This window comes from Phytophthora sojae (assembly GCF_000149755.1).
Source record: "Phytophthora sojae unplaced genomic scaffold PHYSOscaffold_5, whole genome shotgun sequence".
Classification (NCBI taxonomy): domain Eukaryota; phylum Oomycota; class Peronosporomycetes; order Peronosporales; family Peronosporaceae; genus Phytophthora; species Phytophthora sojae.
The window spans coordinates 1284348-1304905 of record NW_009258119.1 but is presented as its reverse complement, the minus strand read 5'-3'; the positions used below and the strand labels follow the sequence as shown (position 1 = coordinate 1304905).

The window sequence follows — 20558 nt, the reverse complement described above, 5'->3', positions numbered from 1 at the left end:
GCACCGGGGATGACAAACAAGAAGAAAAAGAGGAGTAAACAACGTTAATACATAACACCTGTTGTTGATACGTACTGTGAAGAATATATTAACTTACATTTTAGGTGGGAAATCATGTATCCGCAATACAAAACCATCAATCCGTATCATGCAATCATCGATCCGCATTACAAAATCATCGATCCGTATCATGCAATCATCGATCCGCATTACAAAAATCATCGATCCGTATCATGCAATCATCGATCCGCATTACAAAATCATCGATCAGTATCATTACACCATCGATCTGCATTATAAAATCATCGATCCGGTTACACCACAATATAAAGGCATTTGTAATGCAGTATATTATAGCAAAGTATAAAGACAAAGAGATGTATCTATTGGCTATTACGGAGCCGAGTACAGCAGCTACGAGGGTCACCATGTAGAGAAGACAATAAAGCTCGAGATAAAGAAGTTAGATGAAGGAGATGACTGTGAAGCCATTTCACTTCCATAACTTACGACCGGAATCTATACACAACATTATATCATCGATCCGACCCATGCACACATCGATCAGCATCATCATGGCATCGATCCTTGTCATTAGCTCATCGATTCACATCATCCAATCATCGATCCGCCTCATTAGATCAACGATCCGCTTCATTAGATCAACGATCCGCCTCATGGAGATCATCGATCGGCATCATTAGATCATCGATCAGCGTTACAAAATCATCGATCCGCCTCATTAACCCCTCTAGCCCCATATTCTGTATCCTACAGAATAAGCATGTCGACAGGATTTAACCCTTTCGCGAGTATCCTCAATAAATTATAGTATACAGCTCATTGATATTTCCTTCTAAAAGGGCGCTCTAGGCGTCCTTTTACAAAGTTACGGAGCCTTTTCGGTGTGTCTCATGGGACATGCCACCTACGGTGATTTGCAGGATACATAGAATGTATGCGTATGACTTAGAATTAGTTAAGACTGATTACATGATGATTACTCTGCGTACCGATTATGATGTTTTAAAGAAGGTTGATTACTAGCTTGAACTTGTGCAAAATGGCACAGGATGCGCCCTTTAAGAGGGGGTACACTCTACCGTGTTTTGGAAAATCATCTAAAGGGCGCTTTCTGTATCCTTTTACCGCGAAAGGGTTAATATCCAGCAAACTTGGTTTCCGCGAAAAACTTCGCATATAGTTTTTTGTATAGTGAGTAATCAGCCCATCATTCCCGTTGGATCTGTGATGGGTAGATAGACGGGGATTCTTCTGCGGCTATAGAAGGGTATAAATCCCCAACAGGTTGGAAAATTGGGGTGTAAGGCCATAGTGACCGTTAGGCAGCCACTCGCGGTGCCTTTTACTTCGGAACGCGAAACCGCCCTGACCAGACGTACCTCGATCTCTGCAAGCCCGGTAAGAACGTGCTAATGCTGCTGCGTAGGCGAGGGCCTGGCGCTACTGGGAGCTCGAGGTCGCCATAACAGTATACTCGTGGTAGTGATGCTAAAGGAAAGCAAGTCTATTTACAGTCTGTTCGATATATTGTCTAAGGTCAGTCTGGAATTGTATTCAAGCGCGCGCGAGCCCATAGTGCGCCGTGCGAGGCGGTGCTGCCGGCTACCACTAAGTATCGATGCGCGCGTTCGTCACTCCTGGACCAACCACCTCCATGATGGCATCCGCAGCGCTAGCAACGGCTTCAACTAGCGCTCCACAGCAGCGCATGCGTCGTTCAGGCGCTTACCTGGTAGGCGATAAACGGCAGATGGAGGCGATGCGATAGAGGGGCTAGATGGAAGCTGCAGACCAACGTGTATTGACTGAATTTATTGTGATGGTACCTACAGAATAGACCAGTCCGGTAGCGATGGATATGACGGATGCTACAGAGCAAACCAGACCAACCCAAGTGGATACAGCGGAAGGTACAGAATAAGGATTTGTGCTGATTTGAATACGACGGATGCTACAGGGCAAGGCGGCCGTGAAACGGAGTCTACTGAACAAGGGACTTCTAGCAAACGCTTTGCCGTACACTGCGCGAAGCCTGGGGTGACCACCGAGAGCGTTTAGCCCGCATGCTGCTGTATATTTAGGATGTAGCAGAGCTTATCGATAATACATTCGTATATTACATCTTATGGATACTGTGCGTGCGACGGACATGAGCGAACGCCACAGCACGATAAAGTGATCACCAGCGCTAGTTAGCAAGACGATGGCGAGGATTCGTAAGGAGCGAATAGATGCATACACGAAGTCTATCGGAGGTCTAGTGACGCTAGGAAATAATTGTCCAGTTCCTCCTCACTCCGTCAGTTAGGAACTGGACAATTTATCCTCAGCGCCTGGGCCTCACCCGCCGCGTGGCATGAAGGACGGATGACTGGTGCTGTTAACGCTCCTCGGTTCGGACTCATACCGAGCTTGACAGGTATTGCAGTTCTAAAGGTACTAACGTGTGTGTTACGTTTGTTTCGCACAATGAGCACACACCATTTTTATCAGATGGTGGATACATTGTTCATCTTTTGTCCACGTTCGCAGCTATTTTGTGCTGGAAGTGCACGATTGCTGTACTGTCACCCTGTAAAATAGCATACCTCCAGCAGTTTTGACGTATACTTTAATCAAGTCATCTTATTCTGTATAATCACTACAGAATAAGGTTGGGGCTAGAAGGGTTAAATCAACGATCCACACCATGAAGCTGAGTCCACATACAAGGGAAGGGGTAGTTTCCGCTAACGATGGTATGATCTAGCTATGATAAACTTGTACACACCTAATTTTCAAAAGCAGAGGGGATTCGACGTGTCCCCCTCGGTCCGGCTCCTGCCATATGCCGTTGAGCTCAGCGCTCCGCTGCACGTTGAGCTCTACGATCTTGAATACGCTCGGGCTCTAGCACGCGATGCAAGGCATTTCGATGAATAACTTTGACGACCCCAACAAAGATCGTTGATCCATTCGTGAGACATTCGTGAGAGACTTCCTACTGCGACAAGACCAGTTCTATATCGCTCATTGTAGACGTCCCGAGGTGTAATTATCAGGGAAGGGTCTTCAACTAGAAGTCGTGCAATAGTTTGGCGGGCAGTTGTCCCAGTCTGACTATCGATTGCAATTGCCAATCGAACAGCATCAGAGAGAGAGAGAGAGCAGCTCGGCGGTGGAGCGGGTGCGAGGCCGGGTGGGAGGAAGGAGCGTGATTGTGCTCTAGCGCTCGTCCACGATGCTGAAGCTCCCACGTAATCTCTCCATCAGTCCTCAACTTTCGAACCAAGTACACTTACATCTTGCAGCCACACTTTCTGCTACTTGCGTTGCGACGTTGCTGCACGCTTGTTTCCACCAAAGTACGTCGGGGGGGGGGGGGGGGGCATGGCGATCGCAGCCATAGCGGATGAGCTGACGCTGTCGGAATTTATCGGAGGTCGTTCCTTTGTAAGCCATTGCGTAACCGTGTTGGCACCCAAAGTCGTTCAATGCTTTCTGCGCCAACACTGGCGACGCAAAATGCTGCTCTTTGAGGCATGGTAAATACCAATGCTCGGGTTCAACCCTCGCAAAGTTCATTGAGCTCATGTTGCACTCGCTTGTATCAACGAAGCCGCTGGCCCAGCCACGGCGGATGCTCCGTAGCCGTAAAACGACTGAGCTGAACAAATGCGCTGCGACGGTAGGCGCAGTACCGTGGGCTGCTCGACGACTTGCTCTTCCGGATAAAGTAACTCACGCGAAGCTCTATCCTCGATGCGAGACACTGGAAGTGGAGTTGCTGGCGAGACGTATCCACTGTAAAAAGCATGGGGAAGCCGCTGGCACAGAGCCCACTGAGCTGGTGGCGTTGCTCGTGGCGTGGCGGTAGAGGCAGGATATGTAGCCATTTAAGGCATTTGAACTGGGAGACGGGCAGGCAGCAAGCTGTAAGCGGATGATTTACTGTTTGACTCGTCAGACAGGCGATGGATGGCTATGAAAGAGCTACAACTTTTGGGATTTGAAGTAGCTGCAACTTTTGGTAAATTCGGGTAGATGCATCCCTTTTATATGCACGCCCGCTGCGGATAGCGGACTCCCCGCCGCGGATAGCGGGCTCCCCGCTGCCGATATCACCTCCCCTATTCCAGATTTGCCGATGAGATCTGTGCATTGTGTGTATGTTGCTGGTACTGGATCTCAACGGGAAGGATGGAGATTGACAAGCGACGTGTCGAGACCAGCACGACGGAGCAGAAGCGCCCAGGCAACAAAATGAGCGGTGAGGGCAAGGCGAGCGGTGCGTGCTTTCACTGCGGTCATACTGGCCACTGGGCGATGCAGTGCCCTACCGAGCCGAAGTGCTATGCGTGTAATCGCTCGGGCCACTTCGCACGAACGTGCGTGGACCCGCCTGCCTCGAGCCCGTGAAGAAGAAGGAGACGGACTCGGAGGTGCGCGGGTGCGTGTCCGTGTGCTGCGGTCGCCGGCAATTGGGAGGCGAAAGCTCGTAACGACGCATACATGATGACGCGCGGACGTAAGGAGCAACCGGTGTCGGCGGAAAACGAGTAGAAGGCGCTATCGAGGGGGAATTGCGAGGTGGAACCCCCCAGCCGGTGGGGCTAGCGATGAGTAAGGACGGCGGAAAAACGATGAGGCACGTGACGGCTGCGAGTGTGGCCGACACGGAAGAGAACGAGAACGATGAGATGAGGGTGGTGCGTGCCGCCGCTGGCGACAAACACACCTTGATGAGAATGAGACCCGCACCGTTGCGCGCGTCGGCGCGAAAGACGGACGGGGCGAGTGGAGATACGGCGACGGCCGTGTCCTGCGAAGACGAAAACGATGAGAACGATGAGGACGAGGCAAGGGCGGAGCACGTCAGCAACGGCGAGTACCCCGAGTCGAAGAGACGGACGACGCCTGTGTGCGTGGTGACGCGCACGCCGGATGCGTCGAAGGTTGGCATGACGGCGGTCGTGCGCATGATGAAGGCGGATGCTGCGGCGACGGACAAGGAACGAGCGGCTCGCTCCGTAGCCACGGTATGGCCGGCGATGGCGGCAGCACGATACGTACGGGCCGACCGCCAGCCTGTGCATCGAGACGAAGATACCGCGCAGCGCGACGGCGATGGACGACAAGCTAGAGAAGGCGCAGACCCTCGAGCTGGAGAAGGCGCGACGGTGAGCCCGGAGGCGACGGCTAACCCCTGTGAGTCGACGGAGGGCGGAACCAAGCAGATGTCGACCACGTTGGCGATCGAGCCGACTGGGAAGACAGCACGGGACACGTGCTCGACGCCGACAGTCATGACGGCGGCCAAGACGGCGGCGGCAGGTGCGACCTCGACAGAGGCGGCACTGGTAATGAAGCTGGGCGCGACGAAGGCCACGGACGGGCCCTTGGACGACGACGCGAGCGACGTTCCTACGACGAGTATGGGCGAGTCGAACGTGGGTGAAGAGGATATGCCCCTGAGTGACGGCGGAAGCGACGTCAGGGCCACGACAGGCAAAGAGAAGCCCCCAGTGACGACAAGCACGGCTAAGACGTGCACGGTGACCAAGACACAGTCGTTGGTGTCGACGGTGGCGGACTCCGGCGAGTCTGTGGAGACGACGGTGGCCGGGAAGGTGATGATGGCGGCGGGCGAGTCCACGACGGCCGTGGAAGACGTAGTGACGAGCGAGTCAAGTGCAGACTCGAACGACGAGTCTGTAGGTCGTGGCAGCGTAGAACTGGCGCGTTTGGCACGGTGAAGAGCCCGGAAGCGAGCGAAGCACGAACGAGTCAAGGTGTGTATGGCTCGGAAACGGCGACGCGAGCGAGAGAATGTAGCTGAGGAGCAGCGCGTGAGCGATGAGTAACGGACTGCGCGACAGCGAGTGGCTGACGAAGCAATGGAGCAGCTGCGAGAGCGCAAGCAGCTGCGTGAGCAGCGTGATGACGAAGGACGAGGGCAACGAGCGCGCGTGAGCATCGTACAGCACCGTGGTGATGGAAGCGCACGGCGTACGGCGCGTGACGAAGTTGTGGAGTACGTGGGAGAGGATGACGGGCTTCCAACCGCAACGATGGATGTGGCCGGCGCAAGACGACACGTGAAGCTCGACAAGCGGCGCACGCTACACGGTGGCGGGCACCCAGTTCGGCGACCGAGTGGAGCGAGCAGCCCCTGTGGATTACGTCGAAGGCATTGGTGGTTTCCTGTTATACGTAGTAGGCGCATGGAGTTTGAACACGCGCAGTGTGTTCGGCGAAGTGATTCGTGTTGAAGCATGCATGGTGTCAGGTTGCACTAACGAATTCCTACTCGGGGTGGACTTCATGCGTGGGCACGGAGCCATGATGGACTTTGATCGCAATGAGATTCGCTACACTACGGCTGGGCATGCGGTGGTCTTTCCGTTTCGCACGTACGACAGCGGAAAGGGATCGCGTGTGGCGGCAGTGCGGGTGGTTCGACGAGCGGAGCTCGACGGCAGTACCGTGACACCGGTCGAGGTGTCAGTGGCGGCTGACGACGGCGAAGTAGGCATCTTCTTGCCCACCAAGTGCACAGGCGCGGGTATGTTGGCGGCTACCGTCACGAAGGTGAAGAACAGCACGGCGCGGTGAACGCGAAGGACGGACAAGTGCGGCTGCCAGCGAAGCAAGAGCTTGGGCAATGGATCCCACTCGACAAGGACGTCGAGCTGTTGCAGATGAGCGGCGCACTGCGCCGTGACAAGATCAATGAATGGTTAGACGGACTCAGTGGTAGCGCTGAGCCATTCGACGACGAGGACTAGGTTAATGTAGGCGTTGAGGACGGCGAGAGTCGGCGGATGATCGTGCAGTTGCTGATGGTATACCGGCAGCTGACGGCAAATAAGAGCGATTGTCCACCCGCCACGGTATTGAGCACCGAGCACCACATCGACACGGGCGATGCGGCGCCCATCATGCTGAAGCGTAGACGGCAGGTTCAGACCGAGGACGAGGTGATTGAGACGAACGTGCGAAAGATGTTGGCGGCCGGCGTGATTAAGAGGGCGACGGTGCCTGGGGGTTTCCCGTCGTACTGGTGCAGAAAAAAGATGGCGAAGTACATTTTTTGTGTGGATTATCGTGCCCTAAAAAAGGTCACACGAAATGACGTGTACCCGCTACCAAGGATCGATTAAACGCTGGAGGCTCTTGGCGGCGCGCTGCTGTTCAGCACATTGGATTTGAAAGCGGGGTATTGGCAAATCCGCGTGGCAGCCAAAGACAAAGAGAAGACGACCTTTACTACGAAGCAGAGACTCTACCAGTTCGTTCGCATGCCCTTCGGACTTACGAACGCTCCGCCCACGCTTCAACGGATGATGAACAGTGTATTGCGCGGGCTTACGTGAACTACATGTCTAGTCTACCTAGACGGTTTTGTGGTTTATACACGCGGCGACATTGAACGGCACATTTTGAAGTTAGCTTGCGTGCTTGAGAGGCTCTCACAAGCAGGTCTCACGTTCGAACATGTGAAAACGGATTTGACGAGCAAACCTTTGCTTATCTACCCTAATTTTACTCTACCCTTTCGACTAGGGACGGACGCAAGCAAAGTGGGGCTCGGGGCGTGCCTCGTGCAGGTTCGTGACCACGGCTGGCAACCTGTGACATACGCGAGCAAGTTGACGAGTGCAACGGAGGCTAATTACGGCATCACCGAGTTGCAATGACTGGCGGTGGTGTGGTCCATTAAGTTGTTCCGCCCGTATCTCTACGGACGGCGATTCTCCATTGTCACGGATCATTCGGCACTGAAGTGGCCGATGACCAGCCCTAATCTGACTGACAAGCTACATCGCTGGGCCTTAACCTTGCAAGAATTTGATTTCGAGATCGTCTTTCGACCAGGGACTGCGAACGGCGTAGCGTATGCACTTTCACGAGCGCCCACTAAGGCTACGGTGCTGGCGGCAATCGGCCGACGGCGACGGTCAAGAGAGCGAGCGGCTGTGCGAGCAGCCGGCGTCGCGGCTGAGACTACAAGTGCGGCAGGGACAATTACAGACGGCAGAACTGATCCGGCGGCAGCTGGACGGAGTGCGAGTGCGGCGGCCGAGCCGATGACGACGGCTGTGTCGAACGAGGAGTCGAGGTCCGTGATCCACACGGAACGAGCGTCGAACGAGACGGCGAAGCAGCCGCCCTCGACGGAAGAGAGGCCCAGTGGTGGCAGCAGCGGGCAGCAGTCGACCAACGACGGCGCGGGCGACGGAAGCGAGCGAGAAGCAGTGACGGTGGACGGAGGTGGCACATACCAAGTTACCAAGGACCCCGTTGTGCCGAATGACGGCGACGAAGCGCGTGTACAGCACGAACTACGCACCGTGGTGCCGGAGGTGGCTACGCCAGAAGTGTCGGCGGTGGCAAGGCAGCCGACGAAGGGACATACGCGCCGGGAGGAAGAGGCGTCAAGCGTGGCGCGGCCTCTCAGGCTCGGGTAGCGAGTCCACGGCGGAGCTGACGGCCGCGAGTCGAACACGGCGCCCGGAAGGACGAGTGCCGACGACGAAACTGACGGGACATGACGGCGAGGCTACACAGAACCGGCAAACACGGAGGGAAGCGCGTGACCTTCGCGGTACCGCTGAAACACGACGACGGCCGGGATGACGGGCGACTCGACGGTGACGACGCAGTAGCTAGATCGGAGGGACGCAGTGAGTCAGCCGACGAGGCGGCCATGAACGTGGTGTCGGCAAACGACGCGGCGCAGGCGAGCGTCACGGCGAACAGCGAGCCACGTGAGTTGACGGTGATGACGACCGCAGACGGGGCTAGTGCGAGTGGCGGTAAGACCACGACGCGCGCGAGACGACCGAGAACAGACACGATGACGACGGCAAAGTCTCCGATAATGGGCACGTGAGGCGAGGCCGATGAAACCTTTGTCGCCCAGGGGGGGGGGTTCGTATGGCGCAGCCCAAGACTGTTCCCCAGGGGTAGACCCAGAGAATCGACTTGAGAGTCAACAGCAAGAAGATAGACCCAGAGATTCGCAGCCTCAAAGCTTTAAACCCTGAGAATCACACTCCTTGGTTGGCGTGGGTACCTTGTGTAATCCCTGTCGGCTCGTTTGTCTTCGACGGAACGGCACTCCACCGGTAGTAAATGTAGCTTCGAAGAAGTGCGGGAGTGCACGTCTACTTCAGAACGCACCTCCACACCAAAGGCAAACCCAGAGAATCAGATCTCCCGAAACCCAGTATATCACGAATTCAGGGTCCAGGATTTCAGTCAACTCCGGGACTTGGAACTCAGAAGACACCTTACCCAAATGCCCTCCTAGCTCGATAAAACCAACAAATACAGAGTATACAAACGCTACAACTAGCCGTCACTTATTCTTTTGGACCCTTGGACGGTGGGTCACACACACACTAGGCTCACTCGAGTCTGAAATTCAGGGCCTAGCTCCCCTGAGACTCACACAAACGCGCACCACCTCCAATAAAGGAAGAAAATACAATCACTATCAGTTACCTTCCCTTCACACAAGCAGTCAATACAAAACCCTGGAGGCGACTACCTAGCACCCCAGAATACCCTCTGGAATAATATGAAATGGGCTACCACGAGCACAGCAAGTGACCCAACTAGGATATGGAATAGATGGATCACCCCAGGAAGCTCAAGGCCGTCGCTGGTCACCACCTAACTGGACTTGAGTTTGATGGAGCCCACACAGACGGCTGTCTTTCGCCGTTGATGTGCCCTTAGCGTCCCGCGGTCGTAGTCTCGGGTCCTCCGGATTTCCGTCGGCAGGCTTGGCCGAAGTCACTTGCGCAGTACAGGGTAAAAGGAACTCTGTTCGGTTTTTATCAGCTACTTCTCTCTCTCTCTCTCTCTCTCTCTCTCTCTCTCTCTCTCTCTCTCTCTCTCTCTCTTCTTCGGGCATATATCTTCTGTTCACTATGCTTGGGGTCAAAATGTCTTGTCTTGAGTATACCTTGGGTTCAGCGGTCCAATCTTGCGATCGGCTTGCGAATCCATCGTCGCACGGCGTCAAAAGTGCCAATTGTGGGTCCTTAGACTTGGTTTAGTATGGTGCAGGACTCCCTCTCGACTCCTCGAAAGTATCCAGTCTGTGCATCCATGACGGTTGTTCAAGGTCACGCATCATTTTGATTGCAGACTGGTTTCGAACTGACTCGAATCCCTGAAAACCAGGTGACACTCAGGGTCATCTTCTGAAATCCTGGGAATTCTGAGGAATCTTGGGGAACTGTGGGGATTCTTGGGTGTTGGCTCGGGAAACACTTAAGTTCAGTATAGAGTCTGGATTTATGGTCCAAACCCAGAGAATCATCTTTGGAACTCTGGGTCAACTGCACTCAGGGAGGTGAACTCTGGGTCATCGTGCGGCACTCTAGGTTTTCCGTGCGGCACTCTGGGTAACAAGTCTGCTGCAGTGCAGACTCATGTGTATCTCCTCAAAGCCACACTTTTAGTGGGTTTAGCGGCCTCCTGCGCATGATCATGGTAGTAGTGGGTTGATTCTCAGGGTAATTTGATCCTCTGGGGCACTCTGAACCACAGCAAGATGAGGCGTACTCTGGGATACATTCTCCAGAGACACTTTCCGCCAGACTTTAGGCACTCATCGTAAGGGAAAGTCCGCGGCTGGACTGAGTGTTCTCTGAAATTCTGGGCGTGCACTCCCAGGATTCACACTTCCAGCTAGTTGGGCCCATCTGCGGTCAGACGCTGGATTCATCCCGAGAAATCACTTCTCTCCCACAGTCGCCATCCATGTCACGCAGGTACAGCCGCGCCGTATCCAAGTCATCCACCAATCAGCATCCGATACAAAATCCAGGTCACAGAGGTGACGGCACATTGTCGGCAATTTTCTGGGGACCGCCTCGTGTCAACCGCCCCTCCTGGTCCGGGTCCATCAAAGAGGAAATCGCTCCGAACTGGTGAACCATGGCCAGGCCACAAAAATACACAGGTCTATCCACCGTCGACTTCGATACGGCCGTTGCACTCTGTCGACTCCCAGGGTTTCACTCACTTTGGCGGCACCCTGTCTCCCCAACGGTTGGTCAGGACCTATCTTCAAGGTTCTCCTCTCAAACGCAAAACCTCCAACGGGCAATGCGCGGTCACATCGCCATTTCGCAGATCGTCAACATGGCGGAGAGGGCGACTTCGGACGGCAAGTAAGCGACGGCGCCAGCTGAAGGCACGGTGCCCCCCGGCAGCGCGCCACCTCCGACACAGCAGCGCACCGGCGACACCCCTGCGAGCACCGCACCAGCAGGCGGCGGCAGCGGCCAGGCGGGTAACTCAGCGTCCGGCGACACTTCGACGTGCAGCACCAAGACGGGCGTGACCAAGCGCATCTCCTTCTCCAGCGACACCGGCAAGACCTCCGACGCGGACATGCGCGAGGCCGATAGCAACGCCTCGACTGACGCTGCAACCCAAGAAACTGGTGACGCGAACTCAGAGTCCAAGGCTCCAGACGCAGGCGGCGTGGCTCCGGACGTGGACATGGAGGGCGCCCCTGAGTTCAAGTTACCACGACACGCGACGCTAGAGGACGTCAGGGGACTCATCTTCGCAGGCATGCTTCGGCAGGAGGAGGTCGATCCCCCTGACTTCTTGGTCCCTGAACGCCCCCCGCACTGGAAACTGCCGGCTCCACCGAATCTCAAGACCAACGCGTATCTCGTGGGGGTCCCAGGGATCGTGAACGACATTCGCGCGGGCGCGTTCGCCATGGAAGGCTACGGCGGCGCGACCACGTTGGTCGGCTTCGAGGAGCTCTCCGACGAGGATCTTCAGGGGTTGAAGGAAGTATGTGGCGCCGACGCTGGGATCGATGTCCTATGTCCACGTCGTTCGCCTTCATCTTCCTTCTCACACACTGCCAAAGCCTCAGCAGTATCACCTTCTCCATAATCAAATCAAGTCAAATCACATTCACGTTTTCCGTCTCCAATATTCACACGTTCCGTCGATTTTCCCCAGAGTTTCACAGTGTCACCCAGAGTTTCCCCTGAATATCACGTGTAACTCTGGGTCATTGTCACCCCAGAGTGCTAGAATCCTGGTGATCATCTCCAGCCTGCATGGCCTGGAAACAGGCCCGCGCTCTTGCGCCTTGATTGAATTCGTAGAGCAGGGCACCACAGTTGAGCTTCGACACAGGCAGCCACTCGGTCTCATCATACCCCTTCCACTTCACAAGGTACTCGCGAATTCGTCTCGATGTCCGAGTCCGTTTAGTCCATCGCAAATCCAGGATTCGCTCGACTTCGTACTCATCGTTCGCAGCGTCGGGCTCCCAGCTGTCTTCAGGCAACAGCGCCGCATCAAACTCATCATCCTCGTCCACGTCGATCTCCACAGTGGGCCGCTTTGGGAATAGTGCTCTGGGTTTCAAACGGCTCACGTGTACCCAGGGGTTCACGCGATATCCTGTGTTCTCAACCCTGAGTTTCACGCGGAAGTTGTCATGGATTTCCTGAATTCTGAAGGGACCATGCCACATGTGAGCCAGTTTGCGGCTCAGCCCGGGCTGCACTTTGGGTATATACAGCCACACAGGATCACCGGCTGCGAATCATGCCTTCAGTCGTTCGGACAGCTCTCTCCACTTCCTGGTTTGTTCGGCAGAGCGCGCCGGTTGGCCTTCTTCTGGAGATCATCAGCGCAAGCTTGTGCATAACTGTAGTCACGCTGCAGCTTCCTGCGCCACTCGTACGCAGTGCGCTCCTGGATAATCGAGGGCCTGGGTCCCAACATTGCAGACACAGTGCCGTGTGCGTCCCAGCCGTGCATCAGAAAAAACGGAGTGTCCAGGCGAGTGGCATCGAACGATGTATTCAGGGCAAACATCAAGCGCTCAGCATGGTCGTTCCAGTCGCTCTGGTCCGCCTCAGCGATGTACGCTCGAATGCTGCGCACGACAGTCTGCACCGACCGCTCCTGTTGTCCGTTCGCCTGGGGGCGATACGCCAGAGTGGCCCGCTGCTTGCTACCCAGAAATTCACGGAAGCGCGTGAACACCTCGCTCATGAACCTTGGGTCTTGGTCGTGCCTCAGCATCGAGCTCGCGACGAATCTCCTGAAGACTTGCTCTTCGTACACTTCGGCGACATCTTGAGCTGTGGTGGAACTCATGGGTTTACACATGACGAATCCTGAGAACGCATCCTGAAAATGCAACAAGAACGTGTTCCCACGATCCGACTTAGGCAAATGCGTCACGAAATCCATGGGCACAACTTCAAAAGGACGCCTCGGTTCGATGTTCCCAGGGGAAGGCCCTGGGTTCTGAGGGCGCCCCTTGCCGCTTGCGCAATCCACACACTCTTTGACGAAGACTTCAACGTCAGCGTACATGCCGTGCCAATAGAACTCAGAGCGTAGTTTCTCGTACGTCCTCGTGATCCCCTGGTGCCCACCCTGAAAATCTTCGTAAGCGTAATGCAGGATATCCGGTCGCAGAGCTTTCGGCACCACGAGTCTGAGTTCGTCAACCATGTCTCGGGGTCGATCTCTGGTAGACCGACTCAAGCGGTACAGGACTTCTCTGGAATCCAACACGAAATCATCAGCGACCTTCGCGAGTTTCCTGGCTTAAGCGTGCGACAGCTTCGTCGTGTCGCCCTTCAGGAAATCCTTGAGTTGCAGCAGGTGATCATCTTTGTCCTGGTGCACTTTGATGCGTCGCCAGCGTTCTGCCTGGTATTCCAGAGGCCCCATGGGTTCGCTTTGAGCTTCGATCTCCTGAGTCTGCGCCCGAGTCATTACTGCAAACACTGGCCGCCACAGGCAACGGAGCGCACTCAGGTCCAGGGATATCCAGAGTTTCGACACCCTGAGAATCACTCCCCTGAATTCCAACGTTCAATAACACCTTCGGCTTTACCAACTTCTCGTGAATCCTGGACACTAATTGCAGATGTGTTCGTTCATCAGCATCCTCCACCTTCCAGGATTTGCCAAGCGCGAGGGTTTTAGACGTCAGGTAGTCTGCCGCCTGGTTGAACTCTCGCTTGACATGCACCAGCCGCACAGACTTGAACTTCGTCGTCAGCACTTCATACTCGGCCAGCTTCCTCTGGAGATTTGGCTGATTGCAGTTGATGAGACCCTGGGCTTGCTGGATGGCAATCCTGGAGTCCCCAACCACAACGATATCCTGAATTCCACGCTCAATCGCCAGAGTGAGGCCCTTCAGAAGTCCATGATACTCAGCGTCATTCACAGTTACGTCCTCCAGGATGAATCCCTGGGCATCCAGGATTTCCCACCCGGGGACATGCCACATAATGCAGCCGCAGCTTCCTTGTCACGTGGAAGTCTTAGCGGCGCCATCGAAACTCAGAATACACCCCTCGTAGTCCGCTTCCAGAATTTCCATACTGATAGGCACTGGAGGTTTGACGCACCCCTTGGCTGGGATCAGGTTTTCAGCGATCTCATCCAAGTGTTCTCTGGGAGTAATACCCGCCCCCACAATTGCAGCCAAGCCGTCTTCATCGCGTTGAACTCTGCGTATATCTAGGTTCCAGTGGGACAACTTCAGACCCCACTTCACCGTTCGACCGTCTGCCGACTGCGAAGTCAGCAACCACTTCAACACAGAGTACCGCGTGTAGACAACGATCTTAGGGCTGCCTTCAACCAGAGTGCGAAACACCTCCAGGACTCTCAGGATAGCAATCACCTCCTTCTCTGCAATGTGATACCGCAGCTCAGCGTCATTCAGGACGCGACCTGTGAATCGAACCGGATGCACAATCCCGTCGTACTCCTGGCCCAACACAGCGGATGCTGCCCACGGGTTAGCGTGGGGAATAATCACGAAGGACCTTGAACGATCAGGATGTCTGAGTAACGGAGTCGAAACAATCTTGCGCTTCAGGATTTCAAAGGCTTCCTGGGCTCTCGACAGGTCTCTCCTGAGTTTCACCTGTTCCTCAGTCAGCTCGTACAAGACGGCCGCGATCACAGGTAGATCTTCAATAAACTTGTTGTAGTAATTCAGACTCCCCATGAAACTCTGATCGCCTTTCAGTGTCGTCGGGAACGGCAAGTCTTGGACCCCCTTAGTGGGCCTACCTTGGCTCACTACTACGGCTTACACATATGCGCACGTGTATGAGGAAGCGTAGGTTTCTTTTACTTGAGTTAAGTATACTCGAGATCCACGAGTATAATTTAAACAAGATAAAGACTCCAAGTAGCGGGTTTTGGTAAAAGATGAGAACTGCTATTTTTGTTTTATGTTTCTGACTTCCTCTAAATGTAATGTTCTAAACTAGGAATTTGCCAACGGCTGGTTGGCAGGATTCTGCTAATATGCAAGTCACGCATTGGCTAAAAGATGCTGCTTTCAGCCAATAGGAATCCTAAATGTGCATGGACCACCCGTCGTGGTGGTCGTAAATGTATGTAGCCATTGGTGTACCTTACACCAAGGTCGAGGAAGTGTTCAAACCTCTAACAGACATCGCATCTGTTAGAGAAACAAGTGACTGTAGCCACTTGTGCGTGTAACCCCGTTACACCATCCCCCCGTCAAGGTTAGACGTGCCGGTCTCGGCACGTCAACCACCATTGACCGCTTGGTCAATGCGTGACGTTGAAGAGAGCGCGCTCGTAATAGAACGAGCGCGTCGTAGTTGAAGACTGCTGGCGCAGCAGCGGAGAATCTCTCTGCTGTTGAGTAGCATGCGCGGCTACGTGCGAAGCGCGTCGCTGCCGCGGGGGCAGGAACCTATGTCTGCCCTCGAAGTGTCTTCGGGCGCTGCTGTTAACAGCAGCGCTCGCATTACGTTCCAGTATGTAGCCCATGGTGGGCTTCGTATGCCCTCACCATGTCCGGGACGTCTTCGAGCAAGACGTTCCGCGGCTCCCATGTATCGTGGTTGGGAGGGAATCCTCTCCAACGGATACGAAAACGAACCGGTTGCCTGTTCGTTCTCGGGATACTGTGACCAACAATCCGCTCAATTATCCATCGAGTTGAGCCGTGTGCGTCACGAATTGGCGGCGGTGGTGGTGGAAACACGCCCCGTGTGTGGTCAACTTGGTGTTGACCCTGATCTCGCGTCTCCCCACGACCGAGTTCCGGTCGTGGAGTAGTTCTAGAGCGCTGGGTTCGGCGCTCTGAAGTATACTCAGGTTGCGGCGGCCTCCCAGACCGCCTCGATCGTTCCGGCCGAGCTGGACCATTAGCCCGACCCGCTGCTCCAGCGCGACTTCGCGCTGGAGAGGATAACGGCTTCCGCCGAGTCTTCTGCTTCGGTTCAGTCGAGCTAGGTAGCTCGTGCTGCAGGTATGGCTTCAGCCGTCCGACGTAGAACGTCGGATGGAGGCGCATACTAGACGGTATGTCCAGTGTGTAGGCGTTGCCGTGCCGTGCCAGCACAGTGAACGGTCCGATGAAGCGCGGGGCGAGCTTGCTCACCCCGAAGTCGGAAACTGCATGTTTAGGCAGGTTTGAATAGCTAACAAGACTAATGAACTCTTCTCGAATTCATTGTGTTGCCCCTGCCAACATTGTCTGCGTTCAGCTGCTGTCGGTCAACAGAAGCTGCGATAGCGTCCTGGACAAACCGAATGACGGTTTGTCTGCGCTGTACGAAGTGAATTGCGTCCGAGCTGAGCTCGTTCGGCTCGCTTCCAGCAGTAGGCCCTGCCTCTGCGTTGGTCTTCGTGGTATCTGTGCCCTGCACAGACACGCTCTTCTTATTCTTGTTCTTGTCAGTGTATGTGCCCCGCACAGACACGCTCTTCTTCTTCTTCTTCTTCTTCTTCTTCTTCTTGTTGGTGTCTGTGCCCCGCACAGACACGTTCTTCGTGCGCTTGTCGGCGTCTGTGCAGGGCACAGACGCGCGGTTCTTGGCTTTACTTCGTGTCGTTGCGACTGACACTGTGCAAGTGTCAGCGGCATTCTGCGGCTGCTGCGTTGCAGTCGGAGATCCTCCCCCACTTACGGAAGGAGCAACCATCCCGAGGAGACTCGGGAGGCGTGGGTGCCTGATGGCATTCACGTAGAATGGTGTATGCCCGGTCGAGGCATGTACCGAGTTGTTGATGGCGAACTCCGCCATCGGCAGGCACTCGCTCCAGTGTTGGAACGAGTGAGCGTAGCTCTTAAGCACGTCTACGAGCACGCGGTTCACGCGCTCGGTCTGCCCGTCCGTCTGCGGATGGTCCGCAGTCGACATCGAAAGTTGACTCCCAAGAATTGTAACACTTCTTGCCAAAGGTGTGCAGTGAAGCGCGGGTCTCGATCCGACACAATGTCGATCGGCATGCCATGGTGTTTGAACACCATATCAACGAACAGACGTGCCGTCTGCTTCGCAGTCACTTCAGCGGGTACCGCAGCAAGATGTACCATCTTGCTGAAGCGGTCAACAAAGACCACAACGCCCGTGTTCCCCTGGCTGTCCGGGGGAAGACCGAACACGAAGTCCAAAGACATGGACTGCCAACACTCCGACGGAGTCGGCAGTGACTGCAAGGGAGCCTGCGCGAAAGGCGCAGGCTTCACACGTTGACAAACCTCGCAAGCACGGACGTACTTGCGCACCCATTTGTACTGGTGGGCCCAGTAGAAGTCTCGCGTGAGAAGAAGGTATGTCTTCTCACGGCCCGGATGCCCCGCAGTCGGTGCATCGTGATACTCATACATGATCCTGAGTCGCTGGTCATGGTCATTGGGCACGACTACGCGGTCCGCGTTGTCGTCGACTGCTCTGTAGAGTAACAACCCGTCGTGCACCCGATAACGGTGTGCACGAGCACGAAGATGCTTCGGCAGCTTCTGACGAGCTTTGTCAGAAGGCGCTGAGCCGTAGGCCAGCAAGAGCTCCGCATCCGCGTCGTGCGCGCACGCGACCTTCACGTCGTCCAACAGTGACGACGTCGGGGTGCTCGATCGCATGGCGTTAATGGCATTGACGTTGGCGTCAGTCGTGGCGTAGTCAGGTCGACGCGAGAGCGCGTCGGCCACCACATTGAGTCTTCCGGGTTTGTACTCAACCCGGAAGTTGTACTCGGCGAAGAATGAGTGCCATCTCGCCATCCGTTGCGAGATGTGCGGCGACTTCACAGCTGTCCGCAGCGACGCGTGGTCCGTATAGACCACGAACGGTTTGCTTCCGAGTAGATACACTCGGAACTTCGCGACTGCGTACTTCATCACGGCCCTCGTGATCGTGCTGCATCAACGCACATCCGATTGCGAAGTCGGATGCGTCACACACAACGTGGAATGGGCGATCTCGGACGGCCACCGCCAAGATCGGCGCCTCAGTCAAGCCCCGCTTGACTGCATCGAAGGCCTGCTGACCCTCAGCAGCCCAAACCCACTCGGCGTCCTTCTTTAGGAGCTGTGACAGCGGGCGTATCATGCCCGCGTAGTCCTTCACGTACTTGAACAAGTACGTGGCCAAGCCAAGGATCTGCCGCAATTCCTTGACGAACGACGGCGTCGGCCACTCGTTGATCACTCTGACCTTCTCAGGGTCAGAGCGGACACCGTTCTTCCCAACGAGACACCCGAGTACGGGTATCTCGCTCGCCCCGAAGATGCACTTCTTCAGGTTCGCATAGAGCTTGTGCTTGCGCATAAGCGCAAGCAGCTTCCGGAGATGCACCTTGTGCATCTCAACATCGCTCATCCCGTCCGCAGCCCGGCTGTGGACGAACACATCGTCGAAGTATCTCGGTGCGAAGTCGCGCACCGAGTGCAACATGTGCGTCACGCACCTGTTGAAGGTCGCAGGGGCGTTCTTTAGACCCTGCGGCATCACTAGCCACTCCCAGAGCATGCCGCTCGGCGTGCTCACAGCCGCGAGAGGGATATCGCTCTCACGCATGAGGATCTGATAGAACCCATCGTGCAGATCATGAGCACTGTAGATAGTGCTCCTGGCCATCGAATCGATGATGACATCTTTTCGCGGTATCGGTGTCTGCGCCGGTATCGTCGCATCGTTCAGCTTGTTGTATGCATGAACGATGCGCCAGCCGCCCTATGGCTTCTTGACACAGAACGTCGGAGCACTGTGCGGGGACTTCGATTCCCGCACTTGTCCAGCTTTACGACGACTCTCAAAGAAGTCGTCGATCGCCTTGACCTGCTCTCGCGGCAGTGGCCACTGCCGCGTGACACAGTACTTCGTCCCCCGGCACGAGATCAATCTCGTGCTGGATGCCCTTATCCTGCGGAAGCTCCGCAGGGATCTCTTCCGGAAGTACGTCCGCGTACTCCCGTAAGATCTCGTAGTAGGGACTCGTCTTCAACGAGTCCCAGCTCTGCTCTTCAAAGCGCTCCTTCTTCGTCTTCGCACGGAGAGTGTATTCGCTCTCAGTGGTGTTCTCCATGAAGAACTGCCTCAGTTCTTCATTCTCGCTCTTCGTTCTCTCGGCGTCCGAGAGAATGCATATTTGCTCGATGCGTCCATCATGCAAGTCACGCGCGAAGCGCTTCCAGCTCATGACTGGAAGCGAAGTCAACTCCGACGCTTGCGTCGGAGGATTATCGAGGGTCATCTCCCTGTACCGGAATCCGGCACAGGTACGCGTCAAGACGTTCAACGTCTCGACGTCCGGCTTCTCAGCCTCAGTCTGCCCGGCAGACATTTCTTGTAGCGTCTCGGCCCCAGGCCGAGACTTGCGCAGCGATCTTCCCATGCGCCGTCTTCTTGTTTTGCGGAGCCCGGCTCCGCTTGGTTCTTGACCTCGTCCAGGCCCAGCCGTGGACGGGTGTTCTTCTTCAGTACCGCCGGCGGGTTCATCCCGCGGGCGAGCGACTTCAAGCCCGGCTTGGTCGCCCGGCGCTTCGTCGTGCAGCCCGGCTGCACGACAGCATGCAAGTTTTTCCGGTGCGGGACGTTTGCAACCGTCCGCACCGCCTGCAGCGTCGGCTCCCGGAGCCGACACGTCATCTTCACCTCGACGCCTGTTATTGGCGGAGCCCTTCGTTACAAAGGGTGCGTCGACTCCCGGAGTCGACGCGAAATTCTTTTTCGCAGCGCCGGTTCCCGGACCCGTCGCGACTTTAGTACCTCGACGCCAACCATTGGCGGAGACCCCCATTACGTAGGGTGCGTCGGCTCCCCGAGCAGACGAATCAGATTCACCCAAGCCATCGACTCCCGGAGTCGACGGCGTTACGTCACCTTGGCTCATATTATTGGCCAGACCTGATCCAATCAGATTCGCGTCAGCCTCCACGGCTGAAGCGTGTGACTCGCCTGCGTCATCCGTGCCCCTTGAGGTCGGAGACTCTTCCTGATTCGCTGAAAAGCGGGTGTCGGCCTCCGAGGTCAACAAATTTCCTTCATTAGCTGTCGGCGGCAACGCCGACGCTAGCTGTTCTTGCGCGTGTGCTCGCGCGCGTCCAGGGCGCTCCGGGACAGTGGGATAAGGCGCTGTCTCGAGTGGGGAGTCGCGCGCACTTGTCGGTGCGTGCGTAGCGGCAACAGGGCCATCGCTCACTGTTCCGCTGTCGCGACCGAAGCGCACGAGAGTGCGCTTCTCCCAATCGA

At 55.6% G+C, this 20558-nt stretch overlaps 3 protein-coding genes across 3 annotated transcripts; all 3 read left to right on the top strand.

Moving 5' to 3' along the window:
* Positions 1 to 4266: 4266 nt before the first annotated feature.
* PHYSODRAFT_507182 (hypothetical protein) lies at positions 4267 to 4422 on the top strand (the record flags this gene model as incomplete). Its single annotated transcript, XM_009530254.1, has 1 exon — positions 4267 to 4422. One exon carries the CDS (start codon positions 4267 to 4269, stop codon positions 4420 to 4422), a length of 156 nt encoding a protein of 51 aa, XP_009528549.1.
* Positions 4423 to 8093: 3671 nt separating this feature from the next.
* PHYSODRAFT_255172 (hypothetical protein) lies at positions 8094 to 8899 on the top strand (the record flags this gene model as incomplete). The annotated part of the gene is made up of 2 exons (XM_009530253.1): positions 8094 to 8470; positions 8575 to 8899. The coding sequence occupies 2 exons, from the start codon at positions 8094 to 8096 to the stop codon at positions 8897 to 8899; spliced, it is 702 nt and encodes a 233-aa protein (XP_009528548.1).
* Positions 8900 to 11130: 2231 nt separating this feature from the next.
* PHYSODRAFT_333127 (hypothetical protein) lies at positions 11131 to 11940 on the top strand (the record flags this gene model as incomplete). Its single annotated transcript, XM_009530252.1, has 2 exons — positions 11131 to 11195; positions 11238 to 11940. The coding sequence occupies 2 exons, from the start codon at positions 11131 to 11133 to the stop codon at positions 11938 to 11940; spliced, it is 768 nt and encodes a 255-aa protein (XP_009528547.1).
* Between the last annotated feature and the right edge of the window lie 8618 nt (positions 11941 to 20558).